A 22,020-nucleotide genomic window follows, 5' to 3' on the forward strand; every position below is an offset into this window, starting at 1 on the left:
CTACTTTCCTAACAAATACAGTAATTCAGGTATATACAGCTATTGTAAGCACTGTATCAGAGAAGACTATATTGCAAAAGTTTGTATTAATCATGTTTAATTAATCTTTCAAATGTATAATGCTTACACCCTTACAATGAAATATAAAGAAATCAATAAAAAGTAATTAAATTTGGCTAGAAAATAGAGGACATGGCACCCAGATCCAGATTCGAATCTTAGCAGGCGTTATCAACCGGCTGGCCGTCTACACAGACATGATGGCTGTGTCTGAGGGAGGAGTGGGTGAATCCAATCCGTGACGGATTGGCACCCTGCCCAGGCTGTGTTTCTGCCTCGCGCCCAGTGTTTCTGGAGGAACTGGTCTCACGGTCTCATTTTATTCTAGACCTGTTTTAAGTCTATAGGCCCCCAAAATGCTGCATTTTATAATTACCCAGCCCCTCTCTTCACAATGTTTTTCCATATATTGCGACTCCAGAGAGGCAGAAAGCATGTCTGACTGGCTCCCACAGGACTGTCCAGACATTATGTAAAGAGCCCCGTCCATGCGTGAGTGGAGGAGAATTGTGAGTGTGCATCTGGAATTGGTGGAGCTGAATATCAATATAGCAAAAGGAAGGAAGAAATTCCTCAGAGAGCAGGAACAGAGACTGAGTGTGCCAGTCTGTGCCAGAGGCAGGGAATAAGATATAAAGAAAGGCTATATTGTGGAGAGTGAGAGCGGACAGAGGAAGTGTTAAAATAAAGTCCTTCAAACGTGCTTATTGGAAGTCACCTCTGCAACTGGAAACTAGTTCTTAAAAGAATAATACCTCATTACATAACAAAATATATCTATAAATAGACTTCTGTGAGATTATAAAACTGGCTCATTAAAACTCAAGCCCAAGGGCCAAATGTGGTCCATAAACAGATTACTTAAGGTAATACATTCAGAGTCCATGTGCTACATTTTAAATTCACTGGACATGGTTTAGAAAGACACACACTTGGGTCTGTAAGGGTCAGAAATTTACATTGCTCTGCCAAGTCATGAAGTCCAAGGAACTGAATGTGGATCTATGTGATCTATTTGTGACAAGACTTAGACCAGGGCAACAAAATAAAACAACATCTAAGGTTTTGAGTGCTTACAATCATTTTAAAATGAAAGCAGCTTGGCGCAGCCTTGAACCTTTACATTTGTATGACTTCTATTATTCATAGGAAACTGTTACGCAACACCTACATCAGTTAAGAACTTCTAAACTACTAAAAAGTGTTTTTTTTTTACAATTAGCTGTAATACAGACACACTGAAGCATGAAGTCCATTCCGAGTTTTTACTTGCTTTTGTGCTTTAGATTGTTGTCATGTTGTGTTTTTAATTTAAATGTTACAAAGTATTTATAAGTTACACTAACAGTAATTGGTGAATAATTAAGAATATTAGATCTGTAAATGTATCACTTCTCTCAACTCACAGAAGCACAATAAGAAAGTATGATACTACTGTAAACATATATTTCAATATAATAATACATCATGATTTGTTGTTGTTTTTATGTTTTCCATTTCATTTTAGAGATCATTACAAGAAAAACAAGTGCAGACTTTAAATGAGTAATAGGCTCAGTTTTTGATGTTCTACAACCCCTGGCAAAAATTATGGAATCACCACTCTTGGAAGATGTTCTTTCAATTGTTTAATTTTGTAGAAAAAAAATAAATCACAGACATGCCACAAAACTATCATTTCTCAAACTGTCAACCCTCTGGCATTAAGAAACAATAAAAAAAGAAACAAATATAATAGTTGTGGTCAGTCACAATTGCTTTTTTTTTAGATCAAGTAGAGGAAAAAAATATGGAATTACTCAAATCTGAGGAAAAAATTATGGAATCATTAGAAAACACTGCACCATTATTACTTTGTTGCACCACCTCTGGCTTTTATAATGGTTTAAACTCTCTGAGGCATGGAGTTAACTAATGACAAACAGTATTCTTCATCAATCTGCCTTCAACTGTCTCTTGCTGTTGCCAGATCAGCTTTGCAGGTTGGAACCTTGTCATTGACCATTTTCTTCAATTTCCACCAGAGATTTTCAAATGGATTGAGATCCGGACTATTTGCAGGCCATGCCATTGACATTATATGTTTTCTTGAAGGAAAGTTTTCACGTGCTTTGCCCTATGGCAAGATGCATTATCATCTTGAAAAATGAAGTCATCATCACCAAACATCCTTTCAACTGATGGAATAAGAAAAGCGTCCAAAATTTCAATGTGGACTTTGGCATTTAATGAAGACCATCTCCCCTGTGCCTTTACCCGACATGCAGGCCCATATCATCAACAACCGTGGAAATTAACATGTTTTCTTTAGGCAGTTATCTTCATAAATTTCATTGGACAGACACCAAACAAAAGTTCCAGCATCATCACCTTGCCCAATGCAGATTCGCGATTCATCACTGAAGATCACTTTTATCCAGTCACCCACAGTCCACGATTGCTTTTCTTTAGCCTACTTTAACCTTGTTCTTTTCTTTTTAGGTGTTAATGATGGCTTTTGTTTGGCTTTTCTGTATGTAAATCCCATTTCTTTTAGGTGATTTCTTACAGTTCAGTCACAGACATTGACTCCACTTTCCGGCCACTTGTTTCTCATTTGTTTTGTTGTGCATTTTCTGTTTTCAAGACATATTGCTTTAAGTTTTCTATCTTGATGCTTTGATGTCTTACTTGGTCTACCAGTGCTTCCCTTTTACAACCTTCCCATTTTGTTTGTACTTGGTCCAGATTTTAAACACAGCTTACTGGGAACAACCAACATCTTTTGCGACATTCCACAATGATTTATCTTCTTGAAGGAGTTTTATAATCCTCTCATTTGTTTCAACTGACATATCTTGTGTTGGAACCATGATTCATGACAATCTGCTTTGTGCAACAGCTCTCCGAGGTGTAAGCACTCTTTTTAAACTGAAGAATAATTAGCAAATCTAATCTGCTGCAGATGTTTTGTTTTTAAACTGCAAATTACAGAGTGATTCCATAATTTTTTCCTAAGATTTGAGTGATTCCATATTTTTTTCCTCTACTTGATCTAAAAAAAGCAATTGTGACTGACCACAACTATTATATTTGTTTCTTTTTTTTATTGTTTCTTAATGCCAGAAGGTTGACATTTTGAAAAATGATAGTTTTGTGGCATGTCTGTGATTTATTTTTTTTCTACAAAATTTAACAATTGACAGAACATCTTCCAAGAGTGGTGATTCCATAATTTTTGCCAGGGGTTGTAATAGTGTAGTTATACAGTACCTCTGGTTTTAAGAAAAATTTAATATTTGTCTTACCTCAATTTTCAAATTATCATCCTGGAAATCAGGATTCACCTAAAACACACACCAAAAAATATTATACCCAATTATACTAACACAGGTTTAATCGATCTCTCCCTTACATGAAGCTTACTGTATTAAAACTGAACTGACTATATTATTGGGAAGACTGCCATCTACAGCACATGACCTGCAAACTTACTTTTTTACGTTTCAATTTAAATAAGCCAAAAAATAGAACATAATAAAAATAAAAAAAAACACTACAATAACATAACACTACAAATGAAGAAAGAAATTTAAAGCCAGGTACCTCCGCTGCCAGGTATTTGCCTGTGGCAAGGTGTTTAAAGCGGAAAAGACTGTTCCATTGGCCTGCTCCTCCTCTACATGGGTCATGATGTACCACCTAACCAAAACAGATAAAGAAAACACATCATTTAATTTACACTACAAGGCCAAAACTAGCTAAACACCACTCATTTATTAGCTTAAGGTTTTGTGTATAACATTTGATGTGCTTCCTGTACCTGCATGATTGTTCCCCTGTGCACAAAGTAAGTTTCATGAGGATAAAAATTGACATGTTTGGTAAACTTGAGGAACTTTGGTGGCATGCACAATGCCTTCTCATCAAATATCAGTGCCTTAATCACACAAATGCTCTTTTGATTAAATGGTCTAAAAATGCTGATCGGTCCATCTCTAGTATGCAGTGCAAAAGATTCCAATCACACTGATGCTCCAGATACAGTAAAAGCTAGCTTTGAAAAATGTTTAGATATCAGGTATGATGTCTAGCATGAACTTTCCAGAGATTATCAAAAGGACGCTAAAAATTCAACAACAATTTTCAACAAGGTTCAGATTTTACCTCGATTTCCCAGAGTGCTTTGGAGCTAGTGGCAGATGTAGCTGACTGTCGGAGAGTAGTCCTCAGGAAGACATAATGTTGCTTCTTGTAGTCATCACAGGTCAGAAACTTCTCCTGCTCGGCATGGAACAACCTAACAACGTCCCCCTGAGAGAGACGGGCAGAAAGACAGCGTGAGGGGAACAGAATAATATCGTTTATAATAATATCGTTATATCGTTTGTGAATCCCTGTGATTTCAAACTGAATGAAACAAGAATCTCACCCCTTTTAAGACGTCATCTCTGTAATCACTGAACTTCATGAAGAGGGTGACCTTCCAGCTGGTGGTACAGTTCACGGCATTTACCTGACACACACACAAACACACACAAACACACACAAACACACACACTTTCATTATTACAAGTACAGGTAATGTACAGGTACAGTATACAATATATGCCCCTGTTCTGGCCTTTCTCTAAATGAATAACAATGACTCCACAATTCCAAATAATTAATGGCAGCCTTGCTCAACTTGCACTGTCAGATATACTTAAGTAGATTTTTCAGCCCTTTTCTCTTTCTGTTAAAGGAAAACTTCCCTTTTGTAAATAGGTTGTTGTTTCACTTTATACTTCAATTAGAAATCATTATTCGATTAAAGCTGTCGGTTACAAAGGTTATTTAAATTCACTTATCTACACACAAGGGGGCTCAAGACGGCTAAGCTAAAACTCACATTGAGTGCGCATGCGCTATTTCCTGTCCGGGAAAGCACGTCGTTCTTCTAGTCGGAGCAGAATTTAGTCATGAACGACGGATTTATAACGCATTAAAATCGCAAATGAAAGCTTGTTTTGTGTCGGTATGTAGTCAGACTGCCTGGTAAACTCTGTTAATGTGGATTCCTGTGTTGTATAAATTTAATTCAAGTCAAATTTACTTGTTAAGCGCTTTTACAATGGACATTGTCTCAAAGCAACTCCCTTAAAATTACACACAGTAAAAACAAAACAGAGCCAAACAAAACAGGGACTGTTGTACGTGAATCTTTTGTTAGAATCGATCCGAATTTATCAGGAGGCTAGGTGACGTTCTTTAAAAGTTTTATTCAGAAAAGGTTGGTTCGTCTTCCAGGTCACAGCAGCTGCGTTCTGAAGCCTCTAAGTGAAGAGATGCAACAGACCTCGAGCAGAGCGCGCAGTTGTTATTTATAGTTTACCGCCACCCCCTAGTGGCCAGGTGTAGAACTACTCCATATAAGGTATGCCTTTTGTTCCAGGCTTCCACTCAGCCAGTTCTAACCGGTTTTATGCCACGTGGCGGTCTGGCCCATTTCCAATTACATTCCTTGAATACCAAAATGTTCTAGACCAATACTGTAATGCCCAATAATAATTTATATTATAACAGGACCCCAACCGCTTTGGGTGTCCTCAAGGATAATTAAGTTCAATAGACTTTGATGAAATAGACTAGATAGATATTAATAAAACTTTCTAAATGATTTGGATTTTCCATGACTTCTAATGAGTACCGTTTTTTATCACGTAGGAGCCTAGCAAATGGAACAAAGCAAATTTACAGCAGCATGTCAAAGTCAATTAGTAAAACAATCCAGCAGTGCTCTCACTGTTATACCTGTGTGGTATATGTAGCTCACCTCGTTGCAGCCTGGGTTATCCAGTAGCTCTATGTTGCTGGCATGAAGAGGCTGGCCAGCGTTTACTGGCATCAGAACCACTTTGTCACCCACAACCACCTAACCACACACAACACGTACACAAATACACACATTACACAAACATAGCTTCTATTTGATTCCTTCATAAAATAGAGGAAAGAATAAGAGTTTCAATCAAAATAACAAAGCAAAGTTTGGAATGCACCAATCCATCAAATTTTTACTTTCATAGAAGATACACGCATGTATAGTACAATGAAATGCTGTTTTCGCACATCCCAGCTTGTTTGGAAGCTGGGGTCAGAGCGCAGGGTCTGCCATTGTATGGCGCCCCTGAAGCAGACAGGATTAAGGGCCTTGCTCAAGGACCCAACAATGGCTGCATAGCAGTACCTGGATTTGAACCATCAATCTTTCGATCGATAGCCAAAGCTTTACCCACTAGGCTACCACTGTTCCATTCTTGTCATTTTTAGCAACCGTTTTATCCTGGTCGTGGCTGTAGCGGGTCCGTTTACACAGGTAAACACTGGGTGCAAGGTAGGAATACCTTAAATATCTCGTGCCAATCCTTCGCAGGGCTTCGGACATCCCATCAGATATTGCCAATTATGTCTGTGTAAATGCCCAGCTGGCTAATAGCACCTCTGAGATTCGAACCAAGATCACAGTGATGGTGGGTTAGTGTAATAGACCACTACACCAACCAATCACCCATTAATTTTTTGGAACCAATTCATTAATGGTATGAGAAATGGCGAAAGGCATTGCTAGACTCTTAACAATAGTGAGCTCAAATTCAGTGACATGCAATTCTTGGCTGTGTTACACTGAACAGGTTCAGTATATGTGTATGCAGGTGTTGTGTAACTACTGACACAATTGCTGTTGTTTGCCTTAGAGAGAGTGTTTTTATAAATGGGTGTGTAAAGTGAAAAAAGCAGTAATTTTAAGCATGCGTGCACATGAGAACAAGCTGACACACTTGTCAAAACTTCAGAACTCTCAAGCCAACAATGAATGTGTTCTTAAAATCATGTTATTTGTTGTGATATTTTACAAAAATATGAAGGCACAAATAGCATATTTTTGATAATATATAACAGCATATAAAGTTGCTACCTAAGGTGCAGTGTATGCCCTGGCAATCTTGGGAATTTGACGATTCCTGCAGTTCAATCGGGAAAAACTAAGCACAAGATAGTAATGCCCTCGACTGGGTGCCAATCCATAACAGGGCTTCGGCCATCACCTTAAACTCCCAGGTTCCCCCTATCAGACACAGCCAATCATGTCTGAGGTAGACTAGACTAGTAATTGGAAGGTTGCCGGTTCAAGCCTAACCACTGAAGAGATGCCATTGTTGGGCCCCTGAGAAAGACCCTTAACCCTCAATTGCCAGACCGTGTTCTGTCATAGTTGTATGTCACTTTGGATGAAAGCGTCTGCTGAATGCCACAGTGTAAATGCCCGCCCGATAGCACCACTGACAATCCAACACGGATCTAAGCAGTGGTGAACTAACATAACAGACCTCTGCACCACCTAAGCACATAATTTATTTTTGGTTTTACACACTTTTGGCATTTTTCCCTGTTAGAAATCGTAACTGAAGAAGCAAAAACCTGACATTACAGTAAAACTACAATTCACCGAGCAGCCCTACTGAGGACAAATACTCCTAAGCAATGCATAAGGAAGCTGAAACCATTGTACATAAACATGTAAATGCACTGGTGTTAGACATTCCCTCCCACCCTTTCCCCTCTGCAAATAAACTAGCAGACTAAATCAACAAATGTTTTACAGAGTAAAGTCAACCATGACAACCCTTAAAAGCACACCTTTTTACTGTCTAACAAGACTTAAACAAATATCATCCGTGTACATTGTGCATTGTAACATTGTGACTACAGAAATACTACGAATATTTAATTCGGCTACACGTCAGACTGAGAGATGAACAGTGTGTCCTCGACCATGAACAGGCATGTCCTTGCAACATGTGGTTAAAAAAAAACAGTTCACATGCAGGGTGGCATGCTGCACACTTCTTCTGTGTATTCAACAATGCAGTAGGTTAACTAACAGTACAGTCAACTTCAGAATTATTAACATGCTTGGTAAAAATAAGTCAAATGTATGAAGAAATGTCTTGGTGGCTGGGTAGCTCAATATTACTTTGAAAACAAGGCAAATCCAACCTTTAAATGAAGTAAATTAATTGTAGAAAAACAAATGTCACAATTTAGACACAATTTTGTTATATTAATCAAATACAACTGAAACAAGTTTTATTTATATGTAATTTTTTAAATGCACTGAGTAAATAGAAACTCAGAAGCACACATGCAAGACTTCCATTTGAATTGGGGTCAAAATATAAGGTTACACAAGCAAAAAACCAAACAGCTCTGTGCCTAAAAAAGCCAGTATTGTTACGTCAGTGATTAAAACAATAAAACTGACTTTAAAAAAAATCATATTTTGCCCTCACACTTTGTGAGAAATATTGCTAGAGATGTAAAGTTCATGGATGGCTACATCCAAATAAGTATAATCCCCATGCTAACTGTGAAGGATGTACCTCTAAGGTCAATAAGAACCTTGTTAGGATACATAGCACCCTGGACATGAAGTGGAGATTTAAAATAAAAATTCTGTCTTCCTCAGTTAAGCAACTCATCCAAACAAGACTGAGGAATTAAGATTTTGCCCCGGTTATTCTAGTTCCCCTACCTAAATTCCACTGAAAAGCTGTGGCATGAGCTAAAGAAGAACGTACACAAACTAAGAAGTGTTTTCAGGTTCCCTTGTTCTGTATTCTCTAATACTAGCAAGCACTATAGGACAAGACCCAATGTTATTTTAGCGACAAAGATTCACACCACAACAGTAAAGATAATTGTGTGCATATTCTGTTTTTAAAATCAATTTGAACGTTCCCTTTTTTTTTTTTAAAATAAATGAACATTTGATCCTCTTCATATTTAATGAATGTTTGAGGAAGCTAACCAGAAAGATAAACCATGTTATTATTCGTTCAGTCATTTAACAAGGGTGTCAGTAAATCTGAAGCTGACATCATTTACACACATCATGCACTAGAATCAATGAATGCACCTAAACAAAACTCATGCACTACAATCAGTCAATATACCTGCAGATTTTGGTCACTGAGATGACAAGATCAAGAGGAAAAAGAAGCAGAGTTAGAAGAGCTTAGTCATGAAGTTAAAGGTTATGGTTTGACACTTGGGCATATACAGTTACATTATATACAGTAGATTCATATTGTCATATAATTACCACAACATTTACTAAGTTAGCTGTGTCCCAAACCACATAGTACTGCACCTAATTGCACATTAAAAGTAATGATCTGCTATGTCATAGCGTATTAATGTTTTGAAGCTGTCTGACAAATATCCCTTTTACTTTAAATTCATGGCTAGAAAAAGGAAGCTATTTAACAAAGAACATTAGGTACAAAATACAAATTGTGGAACACAAAATGCCTATGTTCACTATTAAAAATCCAGCATAAATATATATGTTTTTTTGTTCCCCCAAGTCTGGTATGTAGACCAGATCCTCTGTGGTGAGCCCTGTATAAGACCGCAGCCGAAAGAAAAAGAAGATAAACTAGTAAATGCTGCATGAAAGTGTTAAATTAAAGATGTTAAAATATAACATTTTAAAATATGGCACTTAAGAAATTGCAAAATATTGCAATGAAGGTTTTGCATATATTTGTGCATCACACTTGCTTAATGGAAGAATGGCAAAAATACATCATTTTACCAATACTCTATAAAAAAAAAAGAAAAAACTAACATATGTATTGTTGATATAACATGTGTGCTGGTTCAGTGGTTCTTACATTGTCTCCCTCACTGCGGAGCTTCCAAAAGGGCTGAATGTAAAACCAGGACCCCTCGTTCCCCGATGGATCCAGAGACACTCTCATGGCATTCTTCTCCAGCAGAGCCGGCAGACGCTTATTGACCGTTAGGAACTTATTACTCTTAATATGCAGAAGCTGAAACAATGTCATACACAAAATGATTTAAAACCAAACTGAAAAGGTGTAAGATACGAACCAAGACAATTCAAGGCTCTGATAAAAACATAAAGACTTAATGTGTTTCATTATTCAAATTCATCTAATACAAATATGTTATTGAGTTTTTTATGCAAACAATAAAAAACATAATTTTTTTAAGTTCACTTTAAAAATATTAAAGGGATCGCTGTACTAATTCTTTCACATGTTATTACATCAACCAAAAGGTTTTTCTTTGGAAAGGCGGCTGCAAAATCAGTCATCTGGGTAAACAGCAGTAACAAAAAGGCCATAAGACCCTGGATGGACTGATTGTTAAATCATAAAAAGTAGCCATTGTGTTTAAACAAGCAAATGCAAGCGTTTCCCATTTGCATTATCATAACATTTCGATTTCTTGTTTGGATAATTATGTAAGTGTTTCTGTGCCTTTTGGATGCAAAGCACTTCATTACCATGGTTTGTAACTTGTATCTAGCTGGCGTAAGCGTCTTTACAAGTGGGTGCTTTAAGCACTAGTGTGATTTTTGTGTGTGTTCCCATGACACCCAAAAATTATATTACACATCAAGTCACATATTCATCAATACTAAAGAAGCTGTGGCCCTTCAAAAGCTTACCTACACATGAACGTACAAGCTTTCCTAAAAGTTGATGCCATACATACATACATACATACATAACTACCAAAATTATATTTCTCTTGCTTTAAATCCCATCATGCTTTGGGAAACTTGGCCACAGAGCACAAACAAAGTTTTGAGCAAGTGCAGCTATCTGATAAGAAGAAAGACCTTGGCTGTACCTGTATAACTTGGCTGTATTTGACCACCTCGCCAAGCAGTTTCTTGTTCTCTGTCTCATTTTGTTTCTGCTCCAGTTCTGCTGCATGCTGGGAAATGTTGGAGGCAAGCAAGTCAGCCATGAGATATGTTGCATGTTGTTATACAGATGTAGGATCTAAATGACAATACACTTTTTTCTCTACAGCATCTTTGAAAAAAACATGTTTCCATAACACGCTGCAACCCTTGATATAAAGTTTTAAAAGTACCTGTAATTTTTTAAAAAGGTCATCTTCTGGATTGGTTCCTTGCTTCCCTTGTTTGGCCTTCCAGAACTGTTTCTGTGCCGAGTACCGGTTCATAGGACATACCTTAAACAGGCAATCTGAAACATACAGAGAAACAACATGCTACAAATGTGGGGGAAAAAAAACTTTTAAAAAACAAGTGAAAGGTACCATCCAGACCATCCATATCAGCGTAACTGCATTTGTGTGAAGGTACCACTGATGCTTTGGCATATATTGGAATTTTAGATAGACTTATGAGGCCAACAAGGGAACATCTTTGCAGGACAATGCCAGGCCTAATTTGGTATATTCTACAACAGTGTGGCTTAATACACAAAGTGCATGTGCTTGACTGGCCTGGCCTATTATGAAGACAAGAATCAGACAACAGTGTTCATGGACTCTTGGGCAGCTGAAGTCTTAAATCATGCAAGAAAGGGCGTGTATTCCACTTGCAAAACTGCAACAATTAGTGCCCTCAGTTACCAAACAATTAAAAAGTGTAATTAATAAAAAATGTGATGTAACATTATGCCTTTGTCCCAAGTTCTTTGAGTTTATACTTATAAAATACAATTAAGTTGATCAATGGAAACACTGAAAATCATTTTTTATAGTTTTGTCAGTAAAATGAAGGTTCAACAAATTAAATCACAGGTTCTTGTTCCTCAGGATCTTTTTACTATATGGTCAAAATTATGTGGACACCACTCTAAAATATCCCAAATGACTTACCAATAATGGCAATGCTTTTAAAAAAGAATGTCCAACAAGCTCATGGTCAGGATTTTATCATAGCAAGGCCTTTAAAAGTCTGGATGGCTCACCTCTGAACTTCTTGGGTGGATTTGCAAGGTCTCCAGCTGCAGGCTGTACCACACAACGATCATCTACCAACCTAGAGGCGCAAAACATGATAGTTATTAGGAGTGGCTTGTCTTCACATTTATTTATTTATAATTCATAATTACATTCATAATGACACTGCTAAAAATGAGTTCTTCTTTAGCACATGTATACAACTAGACTGGAATAGCATTAGTTTACTGGTTGCTATATAAGACCAACATAACAATAATAATTTGTAATGATTACTACATTAACATAAAATCCATTTACTTATTATTCATCTTTGTTTTCCACTTTATTTAACCCAAGGCAGAAATACACCCTAAAAAGAGCTACACTTTCTCCCAGGCTACAATGCATTCACTGTGTTAACCATTCACTAACTGAAAGCTAGTTTCATCTATTCACAAAACACTGCTAGCGTCAAGCAGATCTTTTGCAAACTTAAGATGTGTAGCAATGTTTGTTTTATCCTTCTGGAACAGTGCTTTTTCTATGACCTTCCTAATACTATTTTATAGTGGACACAAACTGAATTAAAAAGAATATTGAACACAAACTGACACACTATTTGAACAGAGAGAGCAGAAGGATTGTTATGGTATGTTGTAATGGGTCCCAACATTCAAGCCTTGCTGAAAGAGAGCACAATCCACTACACCCGTACACAGCACAGGAAGTGACTCATTGCACAGCACATCAGCTTGATAAAACCAAAGAAAACTGACAGTGTGTCCTCAAACGCTAGTGTTATAGTAACCATACACAGTAACCATGATACCAGGGATAATCAATCTGAAAAGTGGACTTATCTGACCCCAGCACACATATCTAACATCTTTTCACTCATCTGAGATTTGACTCGGTCCAGAAAACTTGGCAGTGCTACTGCATATAATCAATGTATGACTCTCTTTTTGATACTTTCATTATTAGTTCCAGGTTGTTACGCTTTAACTGATCAACAACGATTCTCTCATGAAGTTTGGCAGGAAATACTGTCCAGATCTGTCTCCTTTTTCTTCTTGTTGAATTAATCATTTTTGCTCATTAAACCTTAGTGGTTTAAATCTACATTGCCCACTCTTTCCTTGTAGAAGTAACTTCTAATACATCACAACTGCATAATTTCACTGTTATAAAACTGAAACCACAGCAGGTAAACACCACAACCCACCTGCAGGTCATAGTGGTCAACAAAAGAGTCTGCAGTGGTAAAACTGTCATGAGATTTGTGGTAAAATGCCTAGCCCAATAACAGTCAAGGCATTGTGTTTAGCTACTCTTAACACTATATGGTCAGTTAAACTTAAGGGTGGACATTATAACCAAATTACGGTATTATAGCTACACAGCCATATGCAAGGGTTTGGACAAAGTTATGGCACCTTTAAGTTCCCCAAGGTTATAAGGGTCCCTATTTAATAGAAATTAATTTAGAAATTTCTTAAAATTTGATGGTGGTGGGGCTTCAACCACTTTCTGATCACTAGTCCAGTACCTTAACCACTGAGCCCAATTCCATACGAGTATATGGGGGCCCAGGTGTTACTGCATTGTGCTGAATGATCTTGTATTGACTTGTAGAAGTATCATTTCAATTTTTTTTTTTTTAAATGACACCCCTAGAACTATATGTATATAGGGAAAGGTGAAAGGTACCCTATTTAAGCATGCTGACTAGACCAAATATTTACCATTTGACCTCAAAAAAGGTCATAGCTAGTGTTACATGTCTCTCAGATGCTTGGTAAAACCTGGCACTCACTAAACTGGGAGAACGGGAGTAAAAACTCATGCAGGCCCAGGATTAAATGTAGTGTTTTGGACTTGGACTTTATGTAGTGGTGAAAAGACTTAGACTAGGCTTGATTTCCACTTGATGGCTGATGAGCTGATACATAAATCACTCAAAATCAGGCAGTTTTGATACAAGTTTGTTCCTGTTTGGCAGTAAAAAGTTCTATAATCCCACACATTCTCTAAAAGCCTAGCCCACATCCTACTATCCGCACAAGTAGATTCTGAGGCTGTCTTCTAATATGAGTATCTTCTGTTTGCTGTACCACAGTAATCTAACAGAACATGCCTACGGGTGTTCCTCACTGCTGTCACTTTTACACCACACAGAAGACCATTCAGGCTTTTCTGTCACATTCTCTTTCATTCTAGATTATCCAGGGGACAGTTCTCTTGCTAAAGCAACCAACTGTTAAATGTTTAACCCTAACCCTAACCCTAGAAATACGTCCTTATAGCCGCTCAGGTGGCGCAGCGGTAAAAACACACGCTGGAACCAGAGCTGGGATCTCGAATACATCGTATCAAATCTCAGCTCTGCCTACAGGCTGAGGATGAGCGGCCACATGAACAACGATTGGCCTGCTGTTCAGATTTGGGCGGGACTAAGCCGGATGGGGTCTCTCTCCCATGACTGGTGCAATTACGACTGTTGATTGATGGTGCCTGCACAGAGATGAGAAAAGAGTGCTCTCAGGGTGTGTCTCTCTGTACACAACGCTGAGCTGCACTGCACTCGTCAAAATGCAGGTGATAAAATGCATACGGCATGCTGCCCATGTGTCGGAGGGGGCGTGGGTTAGCTTCGTTCTCCTCAATCAGAGCAGGGATCGACATTGGTGGAGAAGAAGCATGACGCAAGCGGGCAATTTGACCCGCTAAAAGGGAGAAAAAGGGGAGAAAATGTATAAACAAAATAAAAAATAAATAAATAAAGAAAATATGTCCTTGGCTGCCAGTTCTTTCCTCATACAAACCTGTTCTCATAAAGTATGAACAGTTTTTATTATTCTGATTTGCTGAGGTAAGGTCTGGAAATATTTTGTTTTATTATAAATTATAATAAATTATAAATTGTTTTATTTTATGCAGTTCCAATAGTAAATCTTCTGTCCCTGATAGGTGTGTACATTTTGTCCAAAGTGGTCAATCCATATTGTATTAAGAAAAAATGTTCAGGGTAAAATCATAAATGAATAAAAAAAAAATCTGTGGTGCCACAGAAAAACACTCTGGCTCTTATCAAAGTAACACTATCTGCATCTGTATGTGTTTAGAAAAGAGGAAGGATTGCTTTTAATGGCTTCAGCCATCCCCCTTCAGACACAGCCAATCATGTCTGTAACTGGCCGACAGTACCCGTCGGGATTCAATTCTTGATCTCAGCGATGGTGGGCTAGACCATAATAGATTGCGGTGCCAGTCGAGCACCCTATCATGCATGTTTATTTACCTAATAATGTTGCATTAGATACAGTATGAGGCAGTGGCTGGTTTAACATGTCTCAGTGGAAGCACATGGTAGCACCTACCCTCATATGTTGGTGGCTAACTAGTAGAGAATGGAAGTAAACTGGTAGATTGAAAAAAAAATGAATACAAGTAAGGATGCAATGATTCAGTTAATAGCCTACAGCATTTGTATGGTATTAGAATTGGAATTGTATTCGACTGCAATACATCAGCTTGATGACTATAAACATTGTAGAGGCTGAAACTTTGAGTTTGAATACTGACATCTTAAAAAAACTGGATCAATAAGTTCCTAGAAAGATGCTGGGAGTGAAAGCAGTCTAATGTGCTAGCCACCCACCAAGAAGTTCAAATCTCAGTCGTGCAACCGGCCTAATAAACATAATTAAACGAAAGAATGGCCAGATGGGGATTCTAAAACTTCTGTTGTCTTGTTGAGGCACCAGAGATTGGTGGAGAAATAGAAAGTATAGTGTGTTCCTCTGTTAAAGCAAGGGCTTTCTGTGACATTCTGTGGTTGGTCCATAAATAAAAAGCAACCTAAGGTTTTAAACATGTCGGAAGTATTCCAGATGCACAAACAACAGAACCTATATTTAAACTCTTAGTGTAGTGTCCTTGTACATTTGTATATAACACATCTATTTATATGCACTTAAAATGTTATATGTTATATGTACTTAAAACACTTTAGTTCTTAATTCTATCTATCTTGCTAGTCTGCAACCCAGCCAGCATTAGTGTGGTGCATGAATCAAGGGAATTGAAACCCTGATGTTTGGGTCTAACAATGTTTTGGCTTGTGGAAACACTGACTGGCTACTAAAGTAAAAAAGTCATGTGTTGGTCGTATTTGCATGTACTTATCTCTAGTATTTATTATGCAACTGTGCGTACTACTAAAGTTTCCTACATTTGAATAAAGGTTGCAGTGTGTAACATTTTGTTTGGTAAAAATAAGAGACAGCACTGTTGGACGAACAACAACTAACACGTAACAAACTGGTACATAATTGAGAATTTATGCCACATTTTTGCCCATTCCTGCTGTATACAAGACTTGGCAGCTCAACAATCCAGTCAACAGTCGCTGTTGTCTGATTTTCCTCTTCATGCATTTTTAATAGGAGACAGTTCTGGACAGCAGGCAGGCCAACCAAGAACACACAAATTAGGTCTACAAAGCCATGCTTTTGTAATGCATGCAAAATGAGGATTTAGTTTGTCCAGCTAAAACAGACATGGAGTTCATGGAAAAAGACATCACCTTGACAGCAGCATATGCCAATGCATCAATGGTACCTTTACAAATATGCAGATCACCCATGATGCACCCACATACTATAACAGATATTGGGTTTTGAATTGTTTTTGTTGGTAAAAGGTCTATTTAATCTTGGTATGTAAAATCTGACATCAGTCAGAAAAAATAAATAAATAATAAGCTGAAACATGAAGATCTTTTTGTCCATCTCTGATGCCAGAGAGCTCACTGGCATTTCTGCACATAATTAAAATATGGCTTCGTCTTTGCATTATACAGTTTACTGTTGCATTTCTTGATGTTAAGTGAAAATGATTATCCAAAGTACACCCAAGCCAACGTGGCTTTGTCTGTCACGGTTTCTCAAACAATACCGTCTGAGGGCTCAATCCTCAGGCACATTCAGCATTGGTTTTCACCACTGGCCTTTATGCACCAATGTGCTGATGTACTTAATGTATTTATTGTATTATGAACTGTAGATGGTGGAAAGCCTAAATTCTGCACTGATAAACATTGTCTTTGAACTGCATGATAATTCTCTCACAAAGTTTGGCAGAAAGTGGTGAACCACAACCCATCCTTGCCTGCAAAAACTAAGCCTTTGGTCAATGCTTCTTTTATACTCAATCTTGATGACTTCACCTGTTCTTACCTAAACTGCTACTTGTGGAACCTTCTAGAACAGCATTACTTAGTCTTATATTGCCTTTGTTCCAACCTTTCAGGTGTATTACATTCTATTGTTTGTCAGTATATTTACATTTTCTGCATTTATCAGACGTCTTAATCTCAGCGACTTACAGTACTGTGACAGTATACTGTCTAAGCAATTATGGGTTAAGGGCCTTGCGTAGGGGCCCAACATCAGCAACCTGGCAGTGGTAGGGCTCGAACCAGTGACCTTCTGATTACTAGTCCAGTACCTTAACCACCAGGCTACAACAACGAAAGTTGTTGAGTAAAACAACAAAAATGTTCTTAAGTTAAATAAAAGGTCAAGTAATTTACCAAATTACAGTTATTAGTTTGATTGCATTTTTATGAAATGTCCCAACTTTTCTGGTATTGTGTTTTAACATAACATTATGGACAATATGAAGTATTGACGTTTGTAAGAAACTCTGAATGCTATTATTTAGAGTTTCTATTACTCTTTAAATAAACGTGATTTAACAAGCTGACTGTTGGGTTTTACTGGGTTTAAGACACTGGTCCATATTCAACAGTTTGCTGTGAGCTACGCTGAGTATAGCCTGTTTTTTCCGTGATTTATTTACACAGTTAAAGTAAAACGATGCTGTAAATGAATTGAAATAACTGTATAAACAAAATGTCAACTTTGCATTCCTGTATCATTTGCGTAAACTAACTGAACTCTTTACTCGGGCCTGCAATCACTTCCTTATTCCAAACTTCCCTCGACAACACGACCATACAGCAGCAGCAGCACAGCATGGCAATTACACTCAACCAACAACAAGAGTGCAAGTGAACGTACCCCAAAGTGCTAATGAATCCATTCACGGTTCCCTCCGCGTACAGAGACACGATGTCCCCAATGTGCAGAAAACTGGACCTGTGTTCTGACATGTTTTCACTTTAAACTGCAATAATTCCTCTAATGCAGGTCGATTTTAACGCCGCGCTCAAAGTCACTTCGTTTTACGCTGTCGCATTTAAAATCCGTGTGTCCTAACGTGGACTTCTAACGTCAGACAGGAGAACATGCTGCCATTCAGTAAATCCTAACTGAAGTGCTGTACTAACAGTTCAGTGGCGGGTTTACTGTCGCTTTTCTTTAGCTTTAAAACTTCTTCCTGTGTGAGCGAGACAGCAGACTAGGCGTTTTTCTGTTCCTCGGGGGCGGGACGCACTTTATTAAGGTTGAACCAGCTCAGAAAAAATACAGCTTGTTCTGTGTAATGAAGGAAGTACTTAAACCTCCACTGCAATATTCAGCTTTCTCTAGACCTGCACATGTACAGCTGAAGTACAAGAACATGCATTTGTAGTGGACATGAATACTACATGGCAAAAAAAAGTATGTGGACACCTGACCATAAACATGTTGGACATCTTATTCCAAAACCCTGAGCATTATTATGAAGCCCCCCATCTTGGCGGCTATAACTGCCTCCACTCATCTTGGAAGACTTTTCACAAAATTTGTGTCTTACGAAAAAAGTGTCTTAGTGAGAATTTGTGCCCAATTAGTCTAATGAGCATTTGTGAGGTGTTAGATTAGAATCAAAATTCTAATTCATCCCATATTCTGTGCATCTTTGTGCAGGCATTCCATGATTCCAAACACATCCACTCAAGTATTTAACCCATTAAATTTTAAAGGAGCATACAGTTACAAAACTTGAATTGGTTTTAATTAAATAGGTCAAAAAAGTTTAGGTCTGTGTTTGTGTATATTTTTCATACTGTCCTTACTTTGTTTTGGAATTGAAATTTGCATTATGGAATAGCTAACACAAATTGTGCATAAAAAATATCTACCAAACATATTCACAGCAAAACACAACATTTCATAAAAGCTGTGTAAAGTGCATGGTGGTATAAAGTAAAATTAGATTACATTACAATAAATGTATTATTTATTTATTATTAGGATTTTAACGTCATGTTTTACACAATTTGGTTAAATTCATGACAGAACATTTTGTATCTCCAATTCACCTCACTTGCACGTCTTTGGACTGTGGGAGGAAACCGGAGCTCCCAGAGGAATCCCACGTAGACACGGGGAGAACATTCAAACTCTACACAGAAAGGACCCAGACAATAAATGTATTATATACTATTGTTTAATAATTGTATTACTTTGAAATACAACAGGATAGACAAAATCATGTAAAAATCTGAGTAAAAAATTACTTTAAAGGGACCAAATCAGTCAGAAATAGAGCTGCATATCACATTTAAACAGTAAACTCACAATGTCTGATCTAACTATTAAATATGATGAGGTATCCATAATAATATGAGCTTTTTTTGCAATGGCAATTTTACAAAATTATGTACATTTACATTTTAGACATTTAGCAAACACTTCTATCTAAAGCAGCTTACAGTCCAAGCAATTGAGGGTTAAGGGCCTTGCTCAGTGGCTTACTAATCCAGTACCTTATCAGCTAGGCTACAACTGCCATGTGTGCATCATATGATGCAAACTTCTCTTTATGGTTGTTTACATATCCCAAAATTGACATATAAAGTCTCCCATATAAAGTCTAACACCTCTCACTACCTTATGAATTACCAGATGTAAACATTACTGAGCATTTACAGCACTGGCTGGTAAATAGATCATACGTTATTACATAAAAAATGGCAGATTTTTTAGAACAATTGGACCTACATAACAATTTAAAAAAGAAAAGGTTGTTTTAAGGTAAACTTTGGCCCTATTCCTTATTAGCGTCATCATACCAATAAATTCATACTGTAACACCCGCCCCCCGTCAACGTTAACTTCTTGTTGAACAGTGCACATACTGCCATCTAGTGTGCATTACAGCAACTTTCCCAAACCATATTTTTTATTGATAGTTTTTTATCTTATAAAAAAATAATTTCCATTTTACTGTGTTGCCTTTCTTCAGAAAAGCTTTTTAATATAAGTATATTTTACTTTGTGTCCGTCAGTTCTTTGTTTTATTGCGCAGCCAAATTGATCACTGTACAAGTGTTATTTACATTTACAGCATTTAGCAGACGCCTTTATCCAAAGCGACTTACAGTACAGTTACAGTATACAGTCTAAGCAATTGAGGGTTAAGGGCCTTGCTCAAGGGCCCAACAGCAGCAACCTGGCAGTAGTGGGGCTTGAACCAGCAACCCTCTGATCACTGGTCCAGTACCTTAACCACTAGGCTACAGCTGTTATTCTTGTAATTGGGTCTCATAAACAATTTTCTGTTAATTGTCTGTTAATTGCTGTTGACAGTCACATTAGTCAGGTCAATTCCCTTCACACAACATGGCAAAAGTGGTATTTGGACTAGGGTTGCCAACCGTCCCGTAAAATACGGAATCGTTCCGTATTTTGAAACTAAATGTCGCGTTCCGTATTGAACTGATACGGGACGCGCTTTGTTCCGTATTTTTATCAATGGGAGAGAAACGCTGCAGATTAGACTGTTCAATACTAGAGCTGGGCGGTTCCTGAATCACCCGGGTTAATGATTCGAATCTTTGTACTGAATCAGGAATCACGAGTCCAAAATCACAATGAACCCGGATCCTATGAGTCCTCTGACTGGCACAAGGCGAGTGAGCCGACTCACCGGAAACACCTCTGACTCAGATGAATTGGCTGAACCGACTTCACTCCAGTCTATGAATCTCAGTAATAAGTTAAATATTCCAATAAACAGCGATTAAACACACTGGTGTTCGTTATGTGGCTGATTTTATGCACATGCTATTATTATTATTATCATTATTATCAGCAGTAGCAGTATAGATTAGTAATGCAGCATATTTTCTTGTAAGCAAAATAACAAAATATAGTTATATTATTATTAAAATGCAAATGCTTACAGGCTACTTTAGTACTGTACCACTTATAGCCCCCATGGTAATTTTAAACCCTTGACCCATTAATATACCCATCTGATTGGTAGGTGAGTCCACCCCACTCTCCCGCATGATCAAGATTTTACTTTAAAAAAAGTGTCAACTTGTCACTGATAAGAGAAGTGTGAGGGGCCAAGAGAATTAAGAGAGAAGGATTTATTTACAGAAGATGAGTGCATGGAAGACAAGTGATATTTGGATGCAAAGTGAACCAGATCACATTACTGAGTGACTCAGATTAACCCGAGTCCATAAAATAAACCAAATTTACCACCACTATAAATACTCCGCTGTTTGAGTAGCGCAGTGGGCAGAGCGCATAGTGCACGTTCTTCTGCCTTAGGTTCGAATCCGGCTTAGGGCGAAACTAAAGTAACACAAGCAGGGCCGGCGCTATGGGGGCGCTATGGGGGCAACGCAGTCCACAACCAGGGCTGCATGTCAGTGTGAAAATAATGAAAATAATATAATAGTATAATAATACCCCCCCCCCCCCCCCCCCCTTGGCATCACTTAAACACTTGGCATCCCGCCAGCCCAGGGTGTTCCTTATTTCCAGTTCTGAAAGTTGGCAACCCTAATTTGGACACCTTTGCTAATTAAGGGTTTCGGATATTTCAGGCACACCCATTGTTAACGGGTTCATCAATTCAAACATACAGCCATAAAGTCTTCAGACAAACACTGAAAGTAAAATTAGTCGAACTAAAGAGCATTCATTCATTCATTGTCTGTTTTACCACGCATAGCTTAAAAATAGCTCTCACGCACTGGGGCTAAAACTGAAGGTCTCACACCACTCCTCTCACTGAGGTGCATGAAACAACAACACTGCTAAGCTACTTGGTGTCTGGTAACTAACTAATTGGTACCACACCAGCAAAGCTGTCAACAAAGACAATTCATCAGGTTATTCAGTAACGTCCCAGCATTAAGACTTAAGCTTATCACCACAGCAACACCAAAGCATTTAACTAGGATGTATTTGGGTAAACTGTTTTTAAACATGTAATTGTTGAACTGCATAA

The 22,020-nt window shown here is 37.8% G+C and overlaps 1 protein-coding gene across 1 annotated transcript in view; it reads right to left on the reverse strand.

The window, feature by feature from the left end:
- The window catches only part of itpr2 (inositol 1,4,5-trisphosphate receptor, type 2), an 81,183-nt gene extending 63,003 nt beyond the window's left edge, over positions 1–18,180 (reverse strand). Inside the window, exons 1-10 of the mRNA XM_063004194.1 lie at positions 17,904–18,180; positions 11,844–11,914; positions 10,996–11,111; positions 10,747–10,833; positions 9,759–9,917; positions 5,855–5,953; positions 4,472–4,555; positions 4,207–4,353; positions 3,646–3,741; positions 3,348–3,386 (exon numbers count right to left, since the gene is read on the reverse strand). Coding sequence (XP_062860264.1) covers positions 3,348–3,386; positions 3,646–3,741; positions 4,207–4,353; positions 4,472–4,555; positions 5,855–5,953; positions 9,759–9,917; positions 10,747–10,833; positions 10,996–11,111; positions 11,844–11,914; positions 17,904–17,995 — 990 coding nt within the window. The 5' untranslated portion in view covers positions 17,996–18,180. The remainder of the gene's footprint in view (positions 1–3,347; positions 3,387–3,645; positions 3,742–4,206; positions 4,354–4,471; positions 4,556–5,854; positions 5,954–9,758; positions 9,918–10,746; positions 10,834–10,995; positions 11,112–11,843; positions 11,915–17,903) is intronic.
- Positions 18,181–22,020: the final 3,840 nt, after the last annotated feature.

This window comes from Trichomycterus rosablanca, chromosome 11 (assembly GCF_030014385.1).
Source record: "Trichomycterus rosablanca isolate fTriRos1 chromosome 11, fTriRos1.hap1, whole genome shotgun sequence".
Taxonomy (NCBI): Eukaryota; Metazoa; Chordata; class Actinopteri; order Siluriformes; family Trichomycteridae; genus Trichomycterus; species Trichomycterus rosablanca.